Source organism: Amblyomma americanum, chromosome 4, assembly GCF_052857255.1.
Source record: "Amblyomma americanum isolate KBUSLIRL-KWMA chromosome 4, ASM5285725v1, whole genome shotgun sequence".
NCBI classification, from domain to species: domain Eukaryota; kingdom Metazoa; phylum Arthropoda; class Arachnida; order Ixodida; family Ixodidae; genus Amblyomma; species Amblyomma americanum.
Genome location: NC_135500.1, coordinates 197310642 through 197336144, shown reverse-complemented (window position 1 = coordinate 197336144; position 25503 = coordinate 197310642). Strand labels below are relative to the sequence as shown.

Below are 25503 nucleotides of genomic sequence, written 5' to 3'. Positions count from 1 at the left end.
TGAATCCTACCCCACACGAAACACCTATGTTAACACCTGCCTAAAAGGCAAGAACGATGTGCACCTTAAGAAACAGATCAACGCTATGGCACATTTGTATGTATACGCATCCATACCAGAGACAGTTGCTTTCCAGTAGCCTCCAGGCAACTGCGTATAAGCCAAGTACTACATCTTTTTGCATTTGCGTGAGCCGTGGAGAAAGGCAGCAATCAGAGCTACAAAAAAACTTATTGAAAAAAATGCTCAATCAAGTGCACTCATTTATTACAGCAGATGCCACTGAGTTGAGGTAAAAAAAACTTATCCTACACCAGTCCTATATATGTTACATGAACCCAACTATGTGGAGGTGTGATCATCAGCATGAATACATCTAGACTAATGCTTCTGCAAAATGAACATGTCATATGGCCACAAGAATAATCAACGACTCTAACGACATATTTTCGTTTATTAATGCCGGTTCAACAAAAATGAAGGCTTGGAAGTTGTAATTGGGCCTAAGAACAATGTCTCATGGGGACAAAACAAATAAGACGCTATGCTTTGCTGTTATTTTGGTCTTCTACTGGCTCTATTACAGGTTCATCCAGGGCAGTTCGAATCTGTCTCACTAAACCGCTTGGGTCGTCCATTGCAGTTCTCCCTGCGGAAGACAATAAACATGTAAATCAATGTCACACATTCAAAAGGCAGCAAGATAAGTAACATTCAGAAGCAGACTATAAGGCATACCTCAAAGTAAAGCCTAAAAGAAGAAGCTGAAGCTCAGCCGAAAATAGCCTTTTTAATTTTCCCAAGAATACCCATGTCTCCTTCTTGTGGGGTCTCATCTTTGCCAGCATACGTTTTCTTGTCGCCTACAAAACAAAAAAAGGAGAAAAAGAATTTTTCTTCTTTTCTTTGAAAGGGAGTCACCCCACTGGTGACAAAAACCTTTCAGTAAAGCATGCTGGCTGAAGCAGAAGTAACTCAGTTAATGTATTGTCTCTGTGTTGCACCTTCCTAATTAAATGATGCAGGGTAATTTCATGAAAACTTATCTGCCAAGCACTAACTGAATATTGGGTGAAAAGTTGTAACGAATAGCTTTCAGCAGCATTACCATAAAGCAAGGTGGCAATGCAGGAGGCTTGAGAAATCATAGTGAATGCAGTTACCAGGCCATATTAGTGACCTTTTAACATGAACTATTATGGAGACTGTAGCCTACAATGTTTCACACATGTCTCACAAACTGAAAAGATAGATGGGCCCCACAAGAAAGAGAGGTAAAGCAAAGAGAAGCTAAATGCAGAAAAAGAAAGCTCGGCCATCAAAATCTGCTGGTAAAACTTATCTTACTGCTCTCCAAGCAATTATACCTCTGCAGCAATTACAAGAGGGAGTGCAGTTATATATTATGTGCACTGTCAAAGTAGCACTCATGCTAGCAAAAAAATGCAATGTGCACTATATTCAGTTTCATACATAGCAGGCAACGCTGTGGAGGCTGCTGAAGTGGTGCATTTGTGAAACCATATTACCTCGCCACATATCATTCGTTCTTCTCGACATTCCGGTGAGTGTCTGGATGACAACGAAGAGCGATATAAAACACTGTGACAGCGTTGAAAATCATGGTCGAAGCTGTGAGCCCGCTGGCTATAATTTGCACAGACCGTAACCTACTTTTTGGGTGCAGATTGAGTAGGAGCAATTCACCCTACCAACCGCGTATCATACCGCCAAATGTAATTCTTGCTTCTCAAAGTTTCGACGAGTCGCAGGAGGAAAAAGTAGAAAGAGGTAACAAAGTCCAAAATGTGCCAGTTACAGCACTTAAGGTTTGTCGCAATGAAATGGGCTTGTGTTCACTTCAGTAGTACAGAGAACTGGGTACTTTTTGGGTGCGGACTTATCCTGCGCGAACTAGCGCGCTAGCTTTGGCAACGTTGCCAGCTATGTATGAAACAGAGTATAGTGATGGCACTGAAAATTTGATCTGACCATACGGTTCTAATTTTTCAGACGTGATTACGGACTGTTGTATATAAATGAAACAGTAATCACTTTACAAAATATGACAACAGCTTTGAACACTGGTTCAACAAGAACAATGACTGAATGAATATCAGCGTTGACAATAATAGGAATATGACACAAAACAAAAATAACACTTCTTTGCAAGCTCACAGAAGGGACTGCACAAGTTGCAAGCTGAATATTGCTCCAACAGTGCAAAATGTTCAGCAGGGGTTAAGGAAAAGTGGCCACCTAAGCAACTTAACATCAAGAAATGTCAGACAACAGCATCCTTAAGCTCCAAACAAATCCAATTCATGCATAAAACTAATCGCAGACTGTCAGTGGTGTTTGCTAAGCCACTTACAGCACTAAAATCATGTCATTACTTGAGGTTGGTGCTTATTTGTGTAACTTTATTTCAAGTGATGAATGCCATACTCTTATTAACAAACTGCGTAAAAACATGTTCTCAGAGCTTAATTTCCGGATAACAAGTTTACAGTGTGATAACCTGAGAGCTGGCGCACTCCAGAATGCACTAGCAAAAAAGTATACACAAGGTAATAATGCATGGTACACAGCCCTGCACTTGTGCTCTTAACCCAAAAACACACTGGTTCAACAATGGTGACCTCTGGCAGCCTACCACACTAATTATTAAGGCCCCTAACTTTCCATGGTGAAAATTCCACAAATATAGAACAAAGACTCTGTGATATTCTGCAGGATACATGAAATGATTATTTCGCTAAAGATGCCTTGCACACATGTTACCTTAAATTATCTTAATGTACCTTAATTTACATCAAAGGTGGCCGCGGCAATTCAATGTCAGCGCTTGGTATTCTCTCAAATTGAAGACTGGTGCTTGTTTGATACAATGCCCCCACAGCGACTGAACGCTCTCTCTAATCATGGCCCAGTGAACAATCCTGCACCTGCTTTTGTGACAGTGCCCGCAAGTGAGACAACCGCACAAAAATTTGCACCTGCTTCGTACTCACTTTCGTTCATGGACGGCCCAATATTGTGACAAGAGGAAGCCCCATAACATTTGCTGGGCCTTGCTTTGAACTAAATGTTCTTCACTACTGCTAGTATTTTTCGTTCCAAAGGGTCCAGTATACCATAGAAGAATGTCAGTGTATTGTCCCTACCGCAAGCTTGCTCGAGCCGATATCTGCAGAACTTCATTTGTTGCCAGAATTTCACTTTTGGGAGAATTCAGGTAAATACTGTTTTTGCACGAATCTAACAAGAATTTTTTCCTCAAATCATGTGCTGCTGCACATACCTCGTGAACAGCAGCATACACCAAGCATACAGCAGTAAGGGGGGATATAGGTCTTTGAGATCACAAAAAATTGCAAAAAAAAAAACAATTTCTAGAAAAATAGCGTTTCATACTTAACATACTTTGAACTATAACTCCCCACAGTATCCACGCTCAAAACGATACCAAAGTACCAAAAAAATTAATACTTTGAGATTGCGCGGCCGAAAAACGAAGTGCAAGCTTCAAAATGACGTGATAAGCCCAATTAAAACCACAAAACTCCTTACAACTCATATTCTAGTTGAGCCATTCAAAGTCAAATTTCATATTTAGACTCTAACAATTTAAGGGCGGATGTTGGTCTTAAAATAATTTTTTTCAATTATGGCACAATTATTATCATAATTACCACAAAAGTGTGCTTTTGTATGTGGAGTTCAAATATTTATTTATTTATTTATAGATACTGTGATCTAGTACAGATCATAGCGGAGTGGGAAAAAACACAACAAAATACAAGCATATAAACAAACTCAAATTGATAACATTTGCAGGCACTTTTCAAACATCAATAAAGAATTATGATTAACAGTCTCACTATTAAGTTTGTTCCATTCAGTAATTTCAAATATGCAATTAGATTTTGAATAGCTAAACCAGAATATGAGTTCTAAGGAGTCTTATGGTTTTAATTAGGCCCTTCAATACAGGCCACCAGCCAAAATATGTTTACAAATTATTACAGTTAAACCTCGACGTAATGAACTTCAACGTAACAAAATCCTCGATAAAACGAAGTATTCCAGTTTTTATAACTTCGTGTCCATATAACACCATGTATTTTTAGCCTCATTATAATGAATTAGATTTTAGCGCACTTTCAATGCAACGAAATTTCTTTACTGGCTGAAAACGAACCTGCAGAAAAAATTGTATCGCAGGCATGAGTGGTTGAGCAGAGCGCGTGCCAAAGCGCGCAGCGCATCGGAGCGCGTATGTAATATGGGCACCGCACTGCTTTCATATACAGCGCGCATGGCAGACTTAAATATGACGATGATCATAGTGGTGAGCGCACCGCGCCATTTGAGGCAGTACGGGCGAGGCTAGCACGAGCGTCTGCCTAGTCTTAGCAGCCTGCCAGGCCAGCCCACGGGTCCCGCTACCTCACCCAAAATCGGCGAATCGCCCACGTAAGTGACGTGCTGCTTGTGCTCAAAGGCAGCCCATCGCGTTTCTCGCGTTTACAGATGCGCAAAGTTTGGTAAAAGGACTGGAAGGGTCAGTGCCGTTGGCACATCCGTCAGCTGTGAAGCCCGTCGCGCGCTTCACACCTGACAACCTCGCTTCTCACTCAGACGATGCCATATTATGTGCAAAAGGACACACACTCGTGCTTACGGCAGAAAACGAGGAGCGGGTTTGGCCTGATTTCATTTCATTGGTTGGTGATTGGAGGACGTACTCCTCGTTCTCGCTGACATGAAGAAAGACAGAAAAGTAAGGGAAATGCGAGGGAGGGAGAGGGCCGATGGAGTGGCCCGTCGCAAGGCCGCTGTCAACAGCCACGAGGTCGCAGCGGTGACAGCGACGGAACACGTTGGCATATATCTGCGGTGCGCTCGGGGCACTTACAAGAGTATGATGATGACAGCAAAACCAAAACTCAAGACGAATGCGTCATTCTCGTCACCGACAAGGTGGTTGGCGCGATAGACGTGCCGGGGCGCGGCTCGCGGCCTCGCTCAAAGCACAAGACGCACGAGATGCCGTTGCTGCTGGCAAAAGAAAGGGCACAAGGAGCACTTTAGTCGCAAATAAACACTTTTCCTGTGAGTTATCCGCAGCGCGGTTTTTAGCGGTTTCTGAGCATGCTAGGAGGTGAATTTCGATGTTGCAAAAGTTCAATATATTACGAAGTAAACTGCCGATTTTACCGACTTCGTTAAATCGAGGTTTAACTGTATAAATGTTTACAGAACTGCATCCAAGACTCACTTTGTGCAGTGATGCTGTTTTTACACACTTGCCTATCTATGAATAGAACATACAAAATGGTTTGACTGGAAATTTATGAAACCAAACATTTCAACTTAATGCATAATATAAAAGCCAGTAAAGATAGCATCTCCGCTCCTCATCTCAATTGCCCAAGGCAAACCAGAGAAAATGCCTGTAAGGCAGAGTCTGTATTTGTAACATCACAGCTGGAGATAAAGAGAAGTCGGTGTGCACTTATATGACTGTAGCTATGGCTGCACCACTCTGGTGTCGTCTTGAAAGGTGTCAAATGAAAGGGTGCAAAACGAGCTTTCAAATGGTAGCAGGATGGTAGCGGTAGGGGAGTGGTTTCGGAATTGCAATCGTGTGAAGTGGAACGTAATTTCGAAGCTCCCGCTTCGTTTTCAGCCGTGTAACTAAAATATTTATTTTTTCTGCACTTCAGGACTGTTTTGAGTGTGGATAGTTGGTAGAGATATATAGTCTGAAGTATAGTTAGTACAAAAAAACCTGTTTTTGAAAAAATTTTTTCGCGATTTTTTGCAATCTCGTGATCTGCATCCTGCCTGAAGTGCAAAGGAGAGGGTGGCTATGGAAAGAATGGTGGCGTGGGCCATCGACAAAGAGAAGGCACTGAAAGACTTGAGTGGAATAGAGAAAGAAACAAATGGCGAATGGGCGCAGAACTGGATAGCACGAAACACCAAATGGTTGCAGCATGGCAGTGGTATGGCGGTGACGGTGGCCGCTGCTGCGTGGAATGCTGTGTTCATTAGTGCATTTTAGGCTCTCTTGTGCTCGATCGTGTCAAGCGTATCTGAAATGTTGCCTCTCAGATAGCATCAACGTAGCCATTTCATCCATATTTTAGAGTGCTATTTCCAGTCTTCTTTTCTGTTTATGACCACGATTGTAGTCGACTCGGGACAGTTTGAAACGGGGTTAGAATCATAACAATTAGAATCATAATAATCATAAATTTCCCCCGGGTCTAAATCTCCTCCCTCCCCTTGGACTATGTGTAAATTTGATAAGGTAGTCATTTCTTTATCATTCTATCATCCCTATTGATGTCACAACAATAACAATGCAGCTGCTAACACACAACTGCATAAAAAATGCTCAAATCCATGATTTTTCAAAGAACTGCAGGAAGATAGGGGCCTTACCAATTGTGTTTCAATGCAATACACTAAGTTTACCTCTGCCAGAACATATGCTCCTACCTTGCCTTGTGTTGACTATGCCATCAACAGTGCCAGGGGTGTCAGCCTCCAGCTCAGCATATGCCTGTATCAGGGCCTTTTGCTTTCCATCTAGGTGCCTGCAGGTTGACAAAACACAAGAGTCACAGAGCTCTTAAGAGATGTCTTTAAAAAAGTTCACTGCTCACACAAATCCACTAAATGCTCTCTAGAATATCAATGATATCCACACATGTGTTGCTGGAAAAGAGTTTCTTTTCATCAACAATTTCTTAGAGGAACTGGTGCAATAATTGTCTCTTATCTGGGCGAACAGCCAACCAACCTGCACCATAAGGGAAGGAAGGAAGGTGGGAGCGAAAGAAGAGAGAGAGAAAGAGGTGCCATAGTGGAGGGCACCAGAATAATTTCGACCACCTGGAAAACCTTTAACCTGCACTGACATCACATAGTACACAGGCGACTTTGCATTTCACCTCCATCGAAACCTGGCTGCCACTGCCAGGATCGAACCCAGGAGCACCAGCACATAATGGACCTCATGCAAAATTTTGTAACTGGACTTCCCCACACATCCCATTCCACCAAAGGATGGTCATTCCATGCGAAGCGTCCCAGACCAAAAAAGCGACAGCCGCAGATTCTTTTGAAAAAAAAAAAAAAAAATTGGCTAGTTGGCGACTGAGCGAATGGAGTTTTAACAAAGTATTTTTCACTACAAAAATTCCTTGCTCATGTGAGTGCTCTTTGAAGTTTCCAAGTAGAAGCAGAAGTTCGTTGGAGTTAAAAATTTTAAAAGCAAATGTGAAACAGTACGACAAATCTTATTTTATAATACTTCATTTGCATTGTTCTTTCACCCGACTTCACTAGTGAAACCATGCAAGAGTTTTTTTCCATTTCCTTGGTTTAGCAAGAAAGCAAAAAATTTGGCATTTTAACCTTTTTTTTTTTACATAAACAGTGTTACTATCTCAGCCACAATATAATTTTTTTATGCTTTCATCTGTTACTGTAGTTTATGATCAAAATAATTTAAAATTAATAAACAGAGAACTTTTGAGGACAATTACTTCAAAAGTTAGCAAAAAGTGACTTTTTACTGACACCTAAAATAAAGGTCAAGGCCCTCCACCCTCCAGATAGAGATACGTGAGTTGGCTCATAATACACACCAACTTCGTTGCTTGTAATCTGAAATTTTAATTTGAGTAAATTTTGCTTGGGTTGAGAAAAAATTTAGGAAGTCCAGAACCGCCCCACCGGTAGGTACTGTCAACTGTGTCGTCACTGCAGAACACTTACAATCGTGCTCAATATGAACTGCAACCTACACGATGTGATAGGAGCTCAGTTCTCGAAGCAGTGCGAGCTCAATGGTGCTAGAAATTGTTGGAGTTAGCTGTCGATGCAAACAGCAAAGTACTGTATTTACACTACTGTAAGTCAAACTATCTTTTTAAATTTGCAAATCCGGAGTGGGGGTTCGGCTCACAATCTAAACCAAAGCATGGCACCATAAATAAAGACAAGCCAAATGAGATATCGGGGATGCTACAGCATGGTTGCATTTCTGCTGCGCGTATGCAGCTGCTATGACAATGTGCAGGACCGGCACCCCCTCCTCGCGCTCGGCGGCCGATGGTGGCTGTCGAGAGGCAGCAAACCAGCACCCACCCTCCCCACATGTGGCTGCAGATTGTGGCAGCTGATATGCGGCAGCAGCCCGATAACACTATCGCGTTCTACTCTTAAGGAGAATTAAGCATCCAAGTTTGTTTTTTTTTTGCTTTCAACTGCACACTCCGTGCTCAATGGAGTGTCGATAGTTAATGGAAGGGCCGCTGTTCCAATCACGGCTGCACCACCACTCGGGACGGCAGCGGTGCCGAGGAGCATCGGTAGCTGACGGAAGAGCCGAAGCCGCTCACGCGTAGTTTCTCTCTGGCTCTGACACATTTCACGACTGCCGGCCAGCCGCGCTTTACAAGTTTTTTATGTAATGCTTCGTCAGTCGTCATTTGTGCTGCGGGTCGATAAGCGTCTGGCGCTCGTTCACGGCTACATTCAAGATGGCTGTCACTCTTTAAGCCGAAGAAACGAACGACTGCACCCGGGCCGTAAGTTTGATGTTCGCAACGGGTGATACAGGTGTGGGAGCTGCAGCGAGACAAAATTTTCAGCTGTTCCATGCGATGTCGTGGTGTGGCTATTTGCGAAGTGTGGAATTTCGCTGCAAGACAACATTAAAACGACGTGCTGTGGGACCGCCGCAGCGATCACGACGGCAACGTTAGTGAGGACGATGGCGCAAATGTGGACAAGTAGTACAGTGACTAATAGATTTCCATTTTGGAATGTGCCAGCGGGCACGCCCGTGCGTGGCAGCCGATAGCAGCTGACGATAAGCGGCGCCGGCCGGGTGCTATTGCGTTCTACTGCTAAAGGACAAGCTTAAATGACCTCCAAGTTTGTTTTTTTCTAATATGAGATATAGGAGGAGGGTCGACTTACAATCATGTAAATATGATAAACTGAATGTTTATGCAAGTCGGGTGCATTTGACAAGGGGCACCTAGAGGCTCATCAAAAACCTCAGTTGGTTCCCATCGGATGCGTGACAAGCTGTTATGAGCGCAACAGCATGTGCTGGCGCCTATTTTTCTAGCACTGATATGAAATGGGGCTCTCTGCCAAGTGAATATATGCTGTGCAGACGTCAGCATAAATATAACGTAAGAGATGTATCGTAAGAACTGCAGGCACATGTGTGTTCCACAATGAAGACAGTTCGGCAGAATCCACCGAGGAGCCTGGTTGCCGACTTCAAAACGCAGGAAACGGCGAAGTTCGCCATTTTTCAAGCCGGTTTTTCATGGCATAGTGATTTTTTGGAAGCTGACAGATGTTTCGGGCTGTTCGACTATTCGGACCATTTCTCAGGTCCCGCCAAGTTCTACTATGTGGTTGCAACTAGCTTTTGGTTCTGTGTTTTCAGCAAATGCTATGCTCTCCAGCAATGCTGCTGCTCTATTGCTCTACAATGCCAATGTCAATTTGAACAAAACAACAGGCGAAAGAGCCCAAAGAATAAAAGACCCTGCACAAAGCTTCTGCTCACTTTTTTGCATTTTGGTCCCTGCACAAGCAATGCAAAGACCAAGCTGGTTTTATGTACCATTATTTCCAGTCTGCAGTTTGCACCCTGTGCATAGCCCACAGGTGACAGGATTAAATTTTTGCTGTAAGACTGTCTGCACCCAGTACAAACCATAGGAAGTATTGGAAATTTCATGCCATATCTGGCTATACTGAAGAAGAAATACTGTGTAGTCCACACCTACATACATTTCGCAAAGTACAAAATTTCAACCTACTATTAGCCCATCGACTATATACAGCAACTTCAAAATTTATTTTAAAAATTGCAGTGTATGCACACGAAAAGAAAGAAGAGAAAATTCATTCTGCTGCCAGCAAGAGAGATGACACAGGTGCTATGCAGTAGCACAAAAGTGCAAAATTTCACCACCATTGTCTGTAATGCGGTACTTGTTTGAGCTGTCCTGGTATACATAAATTTTGGAGTGTGTTCATATTGCATTTTGCTTGCATGTACACAAGCAATAAGAGTCACACTAAAAGCTGACAATGTCTATACAGATGGCAAAAACTTTCAGCACATATGATAACACAACAGATTTAAAACATTCAACTCACTGTGGTATCCGGATCTTGATGTGGATGTAGTGATCGCCATATCCGGAACTATTTAATCGCTTGACGCCCTTGTTTGCGAGCCTAATTTTGGTGTGTGACGATGTTCCCATGGGGATCTGTAGGTAAAGTTCAGACACACATTTGACTTACTTCTCTTGAGCACGACAAAAGGTTGAAGTAGAAAGACTTCTACCAGCAGAAATGAGCAGATACCCTTCAGGCACTAACCGTTATCCACAGAAAGAAAATCTTCAAATTTTCACCCTTTTGCAAAGAGCATGCCAAGAATCCACAGGAAAAATTCCTTCCTTTTCCCGACGATTATTTCTGCAATTTCTGCTGGGTCCTCATCTATGAACACCTAGACTCAAAATTGCTTTCAAGGTCCCAATTACTGTATCGTATTTACTTGGGCAATGCTCCCACTTTTCTTTCATAACAGTTAACATCGATGTGGGAAGAAAAAGTTTCAACAGATTTTTTTTGGTAAGAGTCGAAATTTCATAAAACATGTCTGTCTGGCCGCCTGGCCACCAGCTGTTCTGCCCACCTGTCCTACCGTCCGTCTATCCAATCATCATCAACAAAAAAAAAAACTGCACGATGAACAAGTTCCATCACCGCGTCACTCGTGTTCGTGCATGCTTGTGTTTAGAATCATTCCCATCAAAAATGTTCACTGGATCATGGCGAGATCTGATAATTTTGCAATAGTCGATGGCAGCAGCCTATCGTGACGGGATAAAGTGAGCATGCTAAACACCAGCCCTGATGGTCAGGTGCACATTGCAAGGTTAAAAAAAGTACACTATCATTGACAAAGTGGGGGGGTGAGTTGATCCATTATGTGAGTAAATACGGTACTTCTTTTCACTGATTCTTGTCATATGAAATTGTTATGCAAACGAATCACTCCGTTTTATGCAATTTAAAGCACTCATGCTAGCAAAACAAGCAAACAAAAACACACCCTCACAGGAGGAGCCGAATCAGAGCTACCGTAAAACTGCTATATCCACATTAAAAAACACTGCACCTCGTAGACCAGGAATTTGATAGCATTCATTGTCATGTCCCCAAATATGTACTATAGGGGACAAAAGTGGTATACTCCACGCAGCGGGAGTTGGAGCAACGGAAAACTGCATCGTAGCACCATCTAAAGCACAAAGCATTGAAACGAGTCAAGTGACATGCCTGCAAATAACTAAGGGCTCCCACTGGCTGTCTCGATCCCAGATGCCTCCTGTAGATGGCGTTACAATGCAGTCTTCTGTTACACCGGCTCCCGCTGCGTGGAGTATACCAGTTTTGCCCCCGACAGTACACAGTGCCTGAAGGGGATATCGCGGGAGATTGAAAGGAAGGCTCACAGCTTCTTCATGTTCATAAAACACATTGCATGTCATTGCAATGACATGCTATGCTATGCATAAACTGATACAGTCTTGCAGTCTCAAAGAGTTAATGTAGGCAAAAAAAAATCAACAAGACATGGCACACATGACAATAGTGAAGCTTGGCAGCCGTAACTACATGTAAAACTAGAAAGGCATTACAGTAGCAGACTGATTTTTCGGACTTCAATAGTTAAGACTTCCGCAATTATTCGCCTTTATCGCGGAACCATCACGCATCTCACAGGAGCACGTACACATTCACAATCGATATTTCGGACCTTGCGGAGTCCAAAAGTTCAAATTTTTCGGACTAAAATAGGCACCAGCAAACCAAGGAGATCACTTTATGAACAAAAGTTCGTTTTAGAGTGGAGCTCTTGGGAGCCTAGTGGCGCGCCTTGGCATAACCGAGTGCGGAGCGCAGTGCAGGATGAAAGATAGCAATAGTGAAGAGCGTGAAGAGGAAACTGGAGGAGGAGACTACAGTGGTAGCATGAAAGCAGGTTGCGCGGCGGCGACCCGCAGCATCAGAGTGGCGCACGCCATCGGCTGTTTGCAGATGACATCATCAATAAGGTATGCGTCACTTGCAAGAGATGGCATCAGAATAGCATGCGACATGCTGCCCAAGTCGAAACCCAGAGCAGCATGCGACATGCTGCCCAAGTCAAACCCAGAGCAGCCTGTGTTTGGCACTGTGTGTTCCATATGAGGGCGCCTACAGTTCGTGTACCACAGCAGCTGAGCCCAAAAATGGCATTAACGAGAAGCGTAATCGTCTGCTAAACTTTTTTTCGCCCTACATAGACACGAAATGGCATTTCTGTCACAACCAGCCAGTTTTCTGCCACCATGAAAGGTGGATTCAAGCGGAGTCAGTAGGATGGACTGGCCTGGATAGGTTTGGCTATTTGTTCTTCATCGCTACCACTCGAGATAATGGCATGCTCATCATCGCCACTGAGGCGACCTACGAAGAAAAGTGCAGGATTGCATTGAAAATGGGTTGGGGGTGGAGTTCATTTGGAGGCGCTCGCTTCTTCCTGCAGGCTCCCTCTCTCCGTCTTCATGACCGTCGTTGACCACAGAAACACTATTCTTGCTTCGCATGGCACGTGCATTTGTTCGCGGCATGACTTGCGGCTGCGTCGCACTGCTTGATATCCTGACTTGAGGTGCTCCGAACATGACGAAAGCATGCCTCTGGCTCAGATACAGCCTAATATCGTCGCTTTCAAGTGAAATGGCGACCTTTAAAGTCGATTTTTCGCAGAAAAGTAATTTTTTTTGGAGTTCACAGAATTTTTGGGCTGTTCGATTATTCAGACTATTATTGTCTGGGTCCCGCTGGGTCCGAAAAACCGTTCAGCGACTACAACAAACCTGTATACTTGACAGAAAGCCCCACATTTCTATGCCTTAGATTTACCAAAAAAAAATATGTTAAACTTAGTACTAACACTGCCAACAAAAAGAACAATATACTTGATTTAGACCTTTTTTGCTGAAGGGCAAATGCAGCTTGCATAGAACAAAAGTCACTTTTAACAAGGCCTTGTTTGATCTTGCAAGCCACAAAATGAAGTGTTCAGACCAACCTTCAGCATAACGTCATCATAGAGACCCTGTACACGCACAGTGCCACCAAGGACGGCTTGGGAAAGGGTGATGCCAGCATCTGTGTGAATGTCGGCGCCGTCCCGACGGAAGTAGTCACTTCGTGCAACCTGCAGCAAACAACAAGCAAACAGCACTTCATTTCATGCAAGGTGAAAGAATGTGCCCCACACCTTTCGGACAGTGATTGTCGGACAACTGGACTGTAAGATAAAGTTAAATTATGCAGCTGAAACGGGGAGCAATGTTACCCGCTGCAAAGCACAAATGACATTGTGGCACTACCACAGTAGAGCCAAGAAAGATCGTTTATGACAGCCTAACAATCACAAAAACTTAACGAACACAAACAAATGTTAAAAATGCCATAATGAATTAGGAGAACGGGACCAAATCTCAGAAAAAATAATTACCAGCATGCAGGCAGATGATAAAACTATTAAGTGTCGATCTGTTGAAGCCATGTGCCTTTACCTTGGCTCTGAAGCTGCAATGCTCCTCGCCCCCTTACATAAATAATGCAAGGACAGAATGGAGCCGAGTCAAAATGAAAAACTAAGGGCTGCATAAAACCCTCGAGCAGCCTTGGGTGCCCTCCCATGAAGACAAGGAACAGGAAAGCCACTTTTGCAGGTACAGTTGTTCATAAACCTCAGTCCAAGTAGAGTAATTTGTTGTAACTTTGTTCCTAGAATTACATTCGCATACTTTTTCCTGCATAGTATAGTACAGTTCCTGGTCAGCAGAAACCCGCTGTTTTATTAAAACCTTCATCTTGCAGGCACCCTCCAGTGGGCAGCAACAGGTGCACCCGCTGGTAAAAATGCATCTCCCACTCATGAGCTTCCATCAACCACCAACCCACCCACCTCCTCCTAACCTCCAGCCTCCACCCACAAACCTCCATCCACCAGAAGCCCATGGAAACAATGGGAAAGCAATCAATGTAAAGTGAAGTGTGAAACCAATGCCGGCTAATGCAGATTCGTCGCATCATATCATGCGAGCGACTGCGCATTATTTTTTTCCTATTTTGCACCTGCAAAAGTAGCCCTCACATTAAAGTCATAGTCGAACTACATTCGGATAAATATGGCAAGAGTAGGCACTTGAAATGAAGAGCTTTAGCTAACCTTGAATGTGACGAAGAGTTCTTTTTTGCCCACTTGCATTCGCACCGTTTGTCCATCTTCCACCCCTGAAAAAGAGGAAACAACCAGAATTGACAGCACAACCTGCAGTGATGGCAAGATGAAAGCTTCAATATGTCCACCGCACATTACTGTCGTCAAAAATATGCGGCCAGAACTCAGCAATATGATACTGCTCAACAAAAAGTCCACAATGAAAACCCATTAAAAGCAGGTTGCAAAGCCCAACTCCCTTTATTACTCTAAAAATTTTGTGAGGCATGCAAGTGATAGCCTGCCACTGATGTTTCTTTTGACAACTAATTTCACATATTTTCTTCTGCTGAGTATCCTTGAATGATTCGTTTTGCATTGGAAATATTCCAGTGCAGATAGTATTCCATTACAAGAATGCACAAAGCCTACTGTATGCCTCATGAAAACAGCCATTTAGCAGTCAAGGTAAAGGACCATACAGCTTGCTTCAGTAGGCTGCAAAAAAATGTTTCCCCTATTCTCAATAATGCTGGATGCAGCCAATTAATGACAAAAGTACTGTTCATTCAGCAAAAAAGGACGAAAAATGATGCTAATCTTACAACAAATTTACTAAATTAAAGATATCAGAACCTTAATGAGTGTTCAAGCAAAACAGTAACCAAAGTGACTGCAGGAATTCAATGGTAGCATGCAAGAAAAATTTGTAAATATATAAGAATAAAACTTAGTTCAATTAACTTGAAGAAAAGAGTGACAATGATAACATACTACTTAGGTACTCTTAGCCTGAACAAATCAAAAGGAAAGCTAAAAACTAAAAATGAAACTTGCACATCAGTGCCATGACACATGATCAGAGGAGAGCATCAATGCCCAAGCCAGACTAGCAGCTAACACCAAACAGCCTAGTTGACACATCATTAGTCATTGCATTTTTTTGGCTGTCATGGGACCCCAAGCCCACTAAAGCAGCCACAGACTTTGGTGTTACAAAACATCACCAAGCATGTCAATTTATCTACCAGGTCATTCATGCAAGCTGCGTGACAAATTGCATTGGCAAAAATGAGAGCTATATCTGTAAAGGTAGAAATTAGTACTAAAAACTAAAGAAATTCAAATCCTTCATAATTAATTGCCAATGTGCATAAATTTTGAACACACAGAAGATGGGATAATTTTGTTAGGCAAAATAATTCATGCCATCACTACCACCACCACTGCTTCTAGGTTGCTTGATCACAAAGACCTTATTTCTTTAAGCACTTGTTTTACTTTTTTTTTTCATTGATTACAGTAAGACACCAGTAAACAAGAACAACTGCTCACCATTCCAGCTTCTAGACAAAAAATTTCATTCCATCACAACAGACATCCCACACAAGCATCCATGTTATGTAGTATGCCGTTATGTAGTATGTCATGTAGCATGGGCTGCCATTACATGACTGAGTTAACAGAGAAACATTCTCATCCTACAGAAATGACTATATAGCTACATAAACACAGTTCCGAAATCTGTTCACCAATATAAGTCAACATGCGATCAGAGTAACCAAATCTCATACAGCAGCTTATGTCACCTGAGGACAGACAACGCAATGACCTATGGAAAGGACAATGATATGTGTAACTTTCAGAGACAGGAAGAGGGCATAGTGGGTCAAGGAACAACCGTCCTAGTCGAAATCAAGGAGAAATGGGCTTGGGCTGTGCAAGTAATGCAAAGTCAAGATAACCGATGGTAGTTAAGGGTAATGACCTAGATTCCAAGAGAAGACAAGAGCAGCAGAGGGCAGCAGAAAGTTAGGTGGGCAGATGAGATTTAAGAAGTTTGTGCAACAGGACAGGGTTAATTTGATAAATATGGGAGAGGCCTTTTTCCTGCAGTGGGTGCAGTCAGGCTGCTGCTGACGATGAAAAAACAGACAATGCTTCTCCCTGGCCTCCCCACATTTTTTTTTCTGTCAAACCAGAATCCATCAACAGCTGATTAATAAATGTCCGCAAAAAAAAAAAGAGAAAAATTTTACTACATGGTTCAATGCATACAACCCCTTTGAACATGACCAAGCATAGCAGAAGCTCGCACCAAGTACCTTTTACACATCAGTGCAACAAAAACAAATCTGCGAGTTCAATCCATGCAAGATGCACCACTTTACTCAGAATGGACAAGAGAAAACCTATTTTACAAAATGCCCTTTTTCTTGCAGTCATCACACAGAGTACATGTGTCAGCAGTAAGGAGCCCACTCACGTTCTGTGTCGCATATGCAGTCCACCTAACAAGGCTGTATATGTTCCTTTGTTATTCAATCTGCTATTTGGGATGTAACCACAAATATAAAATGTAACATAAACGCGAACGTTAGTTTTGGTGAAAATGTTGCTTGAAATGGCAGGGGTTCATTTGACGCACCTGCCGGCACAGGGACAGTGACAGTCTTGCGTTGCACGGTGGTGCCCTTGGCATGGCACTCCTGGCAGGGGTTCTGGACATGCATGCGGGTGCCGTGGCAATGCCGACAAGTACTCCGCATTACAAAGGGACCAGTGCTGATCGTCTCCTGCACAGATGAGCATGCAAAGAGGGTGAAGATGAGTTCCCTCACACTGGCAAGGCACAGCAGAACTTTTGGGTGGTGGGGGCACAGCATGGAAAAGTAAAAAGGCAGAAGAGCAAAAAAAAATAAGAAAGAAAGCCTAAGTTCTTGACACTAACAGGACCCTCAGTCTGCAAGGTGTTTGATACATTACGTTCTGTACCCTTCAATGTACAGACATGTTTGATGATTCGGACTTTCTTGTAGCCTTGCGACCTGCCCATACAGCCAATGTATAAGTGTGTCTAAAATTTTGGACGCATCGCAAGTGATTGCTTAGTTTTAACGTGACAGCGTTAATGGCCCCATGTCGCAGAAAAGCCAGCGCCGTGGTCAGCGTTGTTGACCATAAGCAAAACATCCACTAAAAATCCCCAAAGGAGCCACCTAGGGGGCAGGTGGGCCACCTAGGTCCCATGACCTTGTGACATCATCACAACCAGCCCAACCGATTGTCAGCAAACTGCCCACCATGACAGATGGCAGTTAAACTAATTATTGGTAGCAAAAGGTTGCTTCGGAAGAGCAATGTGGGTCTCACAAGCCCCACTGGTGGCAGCACCTTAACCGCTGCACCACTGCAGCAGCAGTAATACGTATGAGAACTCCCAATAATCTATGAATGTAAGGTAGAGAATGATCAATTCTGCGCATATAGGCATTAATCCAGTAACGTTATCGCTTTAGTGTAAGTGTAAGTGCCCCGTTCACTTCTTTCAAGGCTTCATTCACACTCACCACTGCGCAACCACCAATTGCCAATCTGCCATATAATGTGTATAGTGGAACCTCGTTAGTTCAGACCTTTAGGAGGATCAAAAACTTGATCAAATAAAGTGGAGTTCGGTTTGATTTGTAGGGTTTTTACGTCCCAAAACGACTCGGGCTATGAGGGACACCGTAGTGAAGGGCTCCGCAAATTGCGACTACCTGGGGTTCTTTGATGTGCACTGACATCACACAGTAAACGGGCCTTTAGAATTTCACCTCCATCGAAATTCGATTGCTGTGGCCGGGATCGAACCCGCATCTTTTGGGGTCAGTAGCCGAGCGCCATAACCACTGAGCCACCACGGCGGCCTAAAGCGGAATTTAAACTGAAAGGTAAAGGGTGCCTCTCCTAGGTGGGGCTGATATTCTTTCCATGTTCACACATCGCATACACCAGGTTGTGAGTTAGTAGCATTCTCGGATGTTGAATAGTAATCAAGGTTTGCGGAACTCACCTATGCCAATTTCTTTGGTCCTGAAAATGCAAAAATGCAGCAGCGAAGCGCGTGGAAGGTGTATGGCTTCACAGAGATGGCGAATGGAAGAAAATGGCAGTGCTTTTCAGAGAAAAGAGCACATACCTGCAGCAAAATGCAACACAGCCCCAGCCGTTCTATTGCAATACCGTCAAAGCTTGCGTTTTGATGACAGGCAAAACGTCTTTCATTATACGAAAACCACTGCATAGTGCATACGATAATGTATATATCGCCGGTCCTGAGACTGGTTTTTGGCTTAGATGCTAGGCCTAATTACAAAAACCAATGCCAATGAAGTACTTGTTGTGGCCTCAGAGCCAATACAGCACATATACAATGGGCATCCCCCCGTCTGTCTGAGGAGCTGCAGCTCAGTAATCCTGAGAAGTGAGAGGCTACACTGTTTAACTCGGATGTAGAAACACAGCACTGGGCCACCAAGATAGACATGGAGGTTGTCAGAGCGAGGGCTCCTGATCAACTGGCTGGACCCTCAAGCCACAACCGTTCTTCCCCTTTTACTTCAATAAACCTTTTTCCGCCTTCTCCTCCAGCTGTTTGTTGGTTCTTTCTTGTTTCTATCGCCATCCTAGCCTTTTTTGTTACACACCCTCCGTACAGCGGGTTTGCTTACGCGTCTGGACTTCACCCTAGCCCACGCGTTCATCTACGACGTGCCAACGGCAGTACAACCATCGAACAGCGTGGTCATGAAAGCAGTCGCCACCACCCGTCATCTGTGTACACAATGTGCGGTGCGATTTCGAATCATGTGAATTGTTAAAATGTGCACAAAACTGCTGACCCTTTCCTCCACCATTTTGACAATTAGAAGTTGATGTAAAATAATTTTTAAGGTGAAATTTGATTTTTTGGACTGCCGAATTTTTCAGATGCTTTCACGGTCTCCAGACAGTCCGAAAAATCAGCTGTCGACTGTGTATTGACTCGTTTAGCTCAATGTTTCGCCATGTTCTCTGCTTTTCTGCACCCTCTGCAGTGTTTACACAGTGATGATGATGAAGCATTTTTATACCGCAAGGGCATCTGCGACCAAGAGCGTCATGGCACAAGGTGTTTTCGTCTACATTTCCCAAGCAATATATTCTAAAGAAGCTGAGCCCCAGGCCCGGGAAAAGCTTGTACCCACTGTGGTGATTACACAGTCAGCCTCTTTTATACTAACTGTCTGAAAGCCAGGCCAGTTTACCCAGCTGCTGATATTTCAGTACCTTACTTTAACTGTGTCTCTGTTTGACGGCCTTTCACACCTTATGTGGCAATCTAATTAACAGAATGGTATTATGTTGAAACTTAAGGGTTTCAGCAGAATCTGTAAAGTTAAAATATTGGTAGCTTCAAAGTCTGCCCATCTCAATTTTGGAGAAGTGAGCAGACAAGAAAAAGGAAGGCCTAGATATCGTACTCAGAAGCCACAGGCAATCCTTTTTTTCTATTCCCTGAAAAACAAAGCAAAGTGGCAACAAACATTTCACAATCACTTACCATGCCACTTCCATTGCAAAATGGGCACCGGACTAGTTTGGTGCCAGGCTCACTACGGGTGCCCTGACAACGGCGGCACGTGTCAACTACGTTGATCGTCACATCTTTGTTGACTCCTCGGGCAGCTTGTTGGAAGGTCAGGTTCAAGATCACCTGCAGAATTTGGACAAGCATTAAGAAACACAAACTGCTAAGCTGCAACCACTTACACGGCCGGATTAAGTTAAGCTGACCACAAGTTTCACAACACGCGACAGGACCAGCACGTTTGTCACATTCAGCATATGCAAATTTTTTAATGGTTGTGTTTCCTATTGTCCGTTGTGCAGTTTATCAAAAAAGTTGATATATGTTATGGTACGTTAATACAGATTTTCCTATCAAGTATTCATTCAATACAAACACAAAAGAACCATTAAATATTTTAACATCTTTAGGACTGTTCAGCCATGCACACGGGCTGCTATGATGTAGTTAATAGAAATCGCAGATAAAATAATTATAAATTAATTCGAGAAAAAACTTTTGTTGAGTGATGGTTGGGCGCTGTTGCCTGCTGGTACATCACCTCAAGAACCTCATCCATTCTGTGAGCTTTGATACTGCAGCACAAAATGGCGCTCTCTCACTGATTGATGCAGAGTAACAAACTGTACAGGCAGGATTCTCCTCACAATGTATTGCAACGTTGTCACTACTGCCTTCCTGCCCTGGTGACCGCCAATATATGCAACCATTACTTGATTAGCTCTCAGACAACAGAAGCAACACTTTTGTTATCTTATTTTTTCATGCCCTTTCCCTGTACGTTTAGCGTGCATGTCCTCAAACTCGGAGCACCAGTGAACACTGCAAAAACACATGCAGCTCTGTCACTTCTGCACTTTGGTACACTGCTCTCCTGAGTGCCTGTTCTTCCAAAGCTTTCACTCCTTCACTATAGCATAGGGCCATTAGACAAATGAAGGAAACAAAGCCAAAAGCTACGCGCAGAAAAACATCAGAAGGAAGTGGGCTCAACTCAAAAGGAGACTGAAGGCAGTAAGTACAGTATGAAAGTAAATGCTGGTATTCTGAAATTCTTCCTACCACTGCAAACCTCCCACCACAGGCTCACTGCTGGGCATTCACCTCCAGAAGATTTTGAGGGACTACCGGGCACGTACCGGCGAAAGCCGAAACTAAAAGCCTAATTTTTAGTACTCAGGGTTATTTCTGGGCATTCACCTCCAGAAGATTTTGAGGGGAACCCTGGTTGCGTCATACATCAAGGGCACCGTTTCCATGACAACCTCACCACTGCCACCATCAGCATCATCCCCAAAGGCACCTCACAAAATGGCTCCTTGGAGATTTTGAACCACCCGCCGCGGTGGCTCAGTGGTTAGGGCGCTCGGCTACTGATCCGGAGTTCTCGGGTTCGAACCCGACCGCGGCGGCTGAGTTTTTATGGAGACAAAACGCTAAGGCGTGCTGTGCGATGTCAGTGCATGTTAAAGATCCCCAGGAGGTCAAAAGTATTCCAGAGTCCTCCACTATGGCACCTCTTTCGTCCTTTCTTCTTTCACTCCCTCCTTTATCCCTTCCCTTACTGCACAGTTCAGGTGTCCAACCATATATGAGACAGATACTGCATTTCCTCTCCCAAAAAACCAATTATTATTATTATCATCATTATTATTATTAGATTTTCAACCACTGCTTCCATGGCAGCCTTTCTACAGGTAAAGGAAGTTGCCTCAGTTTATTTACGTTATGTAATTCCATTAGCTATTATTTTATGTCGGCAGTAAAACTGGAAAATGATCAAAATTATTTCCTTTTGACAAAATATAAGCACTAAAATTTGGAATATCTAATAACAATGGGCACCTACACATGCATATATATTAGGTGGGTAGGTTTAATGACCCAAAGTGGCATGTAGGCTAAGCTATAAGACATGGAATAGTGGAGGGCTCCAAACAATTTTAGGCCACCTGGAATCTTTTAATGTGAACCAAATTCTGAGTACACAGGAACTTTTGCAGTTTGTTTCCATCGAAATGCAGTTATTGCTGGGGTCAAGCCCATGAACCTGTGATGCCACGGCCGCTGAATGCCAGCAGTGGGCAGTCTGTTCTTCCTCTACTAATGGCTATGCTAAATGCATTCTCTATTTTGGGATTTAGCTCCAAGATATGCGTTTTCAGTTCAATAATCAAATCCCCACTTGTGTCCTCCTCACGTGTCACCCTTCTTGAGACGCATTAAAATCCTTTAATTAAACAAATAATATCACATGCATCTTTTTCACAAGCAAGATGCAGCATTGAGCAGCTGATAACACCAATTACAACAGAATACAAAAAGAGCACATGCCGAGCAAGCTAATTGGTGGCCCTTTGAACATCCTCACTTTTAGTAAAATAGCTTCAAAAACAGCAGAGATGAGATAAATAAAGGAGAAAAAATTATCTGACGAGTACCCTTCTCAGTAATGAGGTTTTTGAGAGCAGCTGTTGTGGTACTCGAACTGTAGGCGACCGCATATGGAACATGCAGTGCCCAAAGGAGGCAGCTCTGGGTTTCGACTTGGGCAGCGCACGCAGCGTTCTGCCGCCGATGAGCCTTGCCTCGGGCAAACATCCGGTGCGTTTACAGCTCGCACTACTACAGCGCCATCACAGGCGAGCGACACATACCTTACCGATGATGTCATCGGCGAGCAGACGGTAGCGCTCACTGCTCTGGCCCGATGGGTCGCAGCCGTGCAACCTGCCTTCATGCTACTGTCGCCTTCTCCTTCGCTTTTCTCCTCCACTGCGCTCCGCGCTTGGTTACGCCAATGAAGGCAGGGCATGCCGCTCAACCCAGGAACACATGCCCAAACAATTTTAGAGCTGTGCTCTAAAATGGTACACCGACTATCGCCATGTATGCTTGCCTCCTGTTCTCCCATGTCCGTGCGCTGCTCAGTACTTTTCAAATTATATGCACCAACAAGGCCACTGGTGCTTAACACACATCCAGAGCACTCACCTCCTGGGCACCACCGAAGCCAAACTGAGACTCTGAGAAGTCAAAGTCGGAGAATCCCGTCCGGCCACCAAGGTCCCCAAATATCTTGCGGAAGAGCTCTTCCGGATCAATCGTTGAATGGAAACCCTCTGGTCCCCATGTGCCCTGAGGGCCTCCCGCAGCACCGCCACTGCCGGCAAAGCCTGACGCCGAGCCCCAGCTGTCGTACTGCTGCCTCTTGCTGTCATCACTCAACACCTGCAGGGCCACACATCATACTGTTTTTGTTATCATTCACACTGCAAGATGCGATGCTAGTAAAGCCAATTTTGATGATGGCTACAGCCGACACATAAACCTGTGCACAAGATGATTTTGCAGAAAACAATGCAAGCACTAAAATGTTCAAAAGACTCAGCCAGCCTACAACTACTGCATGCTTCCTCCTACCTCTCTACCACTATACATGACTGTAAAACATGCACATTATTTTTGTGACTAAAGCAATTAGAGCCTTTGGAGCTGTCATCATGCATTTCACTATTCAATCAGTTGCAAGGCTTGAAGCGAGTTTTGAAGTAATGACTACATAAAAAAAAAAACTCACAGGACAGTTATGTAATGCTAATGTTCAGCATTAGCTCGCACAGAGAAGGGCGAAACTTCAGAAAATGGGTATTATTTGGGATTGGCCAGGGCTGCCAGGGCTGCCGGAGCTACCACCAGCACCCCTAAGCTAGCAGTTGCTTTGGCTTGCTGCTTTTGCATCTGTGTCAAGGTTTTCATGACAGTTTGGCTACCACCTCAGTCTTGGGAGCCATATATAGGATGGATGTGCCTGGGACCTTCCAAAAAGGGGGAATGCCCTTTGCGGTCGACCTATGCTGCCAAACCAGAGTAAGATCTATTACCAGCCAACCCTGTAAAATGCTACAAAAACACATAGCAATACATTATAAAACTGCCTGCCTGCTCCTTTCAATGTGAGTGCAGCAACCACTCAAGGCATTTATACAAAACTAGCCCCAAGGTGGACAAGAATGGCACACACTGTAATCTTAGGTAAACATCCCAAGTAAAGATAAAGTTACAGTTTGATGTTTATTATCGCATCACAATAAAAAATTGAAGGAACATTCCTGCCATACTGAAACATGGCTTCTGTGTGGAATGGACCAACTACTGATACATTTACTAAAGCTCTTCTGCTGTAACCTTTGTTGTAATCAGTTATAATCTTGGATGACTGAAGTGCTGCAACGTATGCTTCTGTTTTTGCACAGATTTTGTAGCAGGCGTTTTGTTACCTGTGAGTGCATTTCGTCAGTTGTTCATGTCGGTATGTGAACACAAGCTTGTTGTGTCTTGATTTTTTTCTTGTGCATGTAATAGTTCTGTTTTTCATTCTCCCCACTCCTGCTTAACAGCCTCAACTGGATGCTAGCAGTGCCATATAAATAAATAAACAAAAACACAACCACTACAAAATGTGCTGGTACCTTTGGCTTATTTTTTTTTCAGGTCACTGTTAAACCAAAAACTATTTTCCCCATGTTATACGCATCTGTTTTACCCAACTCTACTCAGCGTTTCCCCAGTAACGTTCCAACAAACAGTAGCAGCAAGGATAATAAGATGAACGAAGTGCGAGCTTCACTTTAGACACTCTTCCTTGAATGCCTTGACTGTCAAGCCCTCACGGATGCTCAGTTAATGGAGTGTACAACCTTAAACCTTTACGAGGGTATCCTTAACCGTCCTGGGTTAGGTATCAGCTGCAGGCTGAGATTTCTTACTTCATATGCTTCGGAGACTTCTTGGAACTTTTTTGCTGCCTCAGGGTCTCCTCTGTTAGTGTCTGGATGATACTTCTTGGCGAGCTGCATCAGAAAGAGACATGAAAAAGCCAGTGTGTATTCGTCAGACCACAGCGAAAACAACATAAGTAAACTATGCAACGAAATGCAATTGTCTCAAATCAAATGACCTACACCAACAATGCAGTAGAGAGGGAATATAAAATCACAACAACCAATTTTCGATTCATTGTGAAGTTTCACACCGACACACGTGAAAGTGTCACTACTGCATTACGGTAGTCAAGTGCGTGGGATATTTCTTAAAGCCTCTGTTTGTAGAATCAAACGATTCTTTTTATTCTATTCGTGTCTACTTACTTGATAATAGGCTTTCTTAATATCTTTTTGACTTGCATTCCTAGGCACTCCAAGGACATCGTAGTAGTCCTTTTTCAAAAGGCTCGATGAGACATGAAACTGTCTTCTCCGCGGGCCAGCCACAAGACAGTTGGAGGCTTTGCCTGTACAAACAAATCGCTGTAAGTTGCGGTTCTTTCATACAAACTACTGCATTCGAAGTTGCGAGCAATAATTAAGAGAGAGCTCACTAACCAATTCCACATGATGCAATCCGCGGTAGCACTCCGTTGAACTTCGAGCACACCACACAACACCGGGCTAAATGCGCCGTAACACGAAGTGATGCATACATTGTCATAAGGTCATGCTGATTACATATAAACTTTTAATTTCCTAGTCCCCTATGAAACATGTGGCGAACCCACAACTCCTTCAACGGAGATCGCATACCTGCGTTGCCAACAGAGCATCAGCATATCGCTAAACAAGGCCAATTGGCAAATCATTATTTTTCTCAAAAAACTGCTCCAATGTACTAAAAAAAATTGTAAACCAAAGTAACCTTGCTTATAAGTGAGATGTTGATATAATTATGAGTAATTTGTTGAAAGCGGAACATCTGT

At 43.5% G+C, this 25503-nt stretch overlaps 1 protein-coding gene across 2 annotated transcripts; it reads right to left on the bottom strand.

Annotated features, from left to right (window-relative positions):
- Nucleotides 1-434: 434 nt before the first annotated feature.
- On the bottom strand, nucleotides 435-25347 carry LOC144128999 (dnaJ homolog l(2)tid, mitochondrial). 2 transcript variants are annotated; one of them, XM_077662858.1, is made up of 12 exons: nucleotides 25133-25347; nucleotides 24899-25041; nucleotides 24518-24601; nucleotides 22743-22979; nucleotides 19722-19874; nucleotides 16782-16929; nucleotides 14363-14427; nucleotides 13211-13339; nucleotides 10213-10328; nucleotides 6514-6611; nucleotides 739-863; nucleotides 435-649 (listed from the first exon to the last, which is right to left on the bottom strand). In XM_077662858.1, exons 1-11 carry the CDS (start codon nucleotides 25236-25238, stop codon nucleotides 772-774), a joined length of 1371 nt encoding a protein of 456 aa, XP_077518984.1. In that variant the 5' UTR covers nucleotides 25239-25347; the 3' UTR covers nucleotides 435-649; nucleotides 739-771. The 2 variants fall into 2 exon arrangements, with proteins under 2 accessions (XP_077518984.1, XP_077518983.1); XM_077662857.1 differs by lacking the exon at nucleotides 739-863.
- Between the last annotated feature and the right edge of the window lie 156 nt (nucleotides 25348-25503).

Bases quoted from the DNA above. Each gene is read 5' to 3' on its own strand.
- LOC144128999 (XM_077662857.1), bottom strand. From the start codon at position 25,238: ATGACAATGTATGCATCACTTCGTGTTACGGCGCATTTAGCCCGGTGT. The intron at 22,980-24,517 runs GTAAGAAATCTC...GTGGCCCTGCAG, and splicing joins AAGTCTCCGAAGCATATGAA to GTGTTGAGTGATGACAGCAA. The intron at 13,340-14,362 runs GTTAGCTAAAGC...TGTTTGCTGCAG, and splicing joins AACTCTTCGTCACATTCAAG to GTTGCACGAAGTGACTACTT.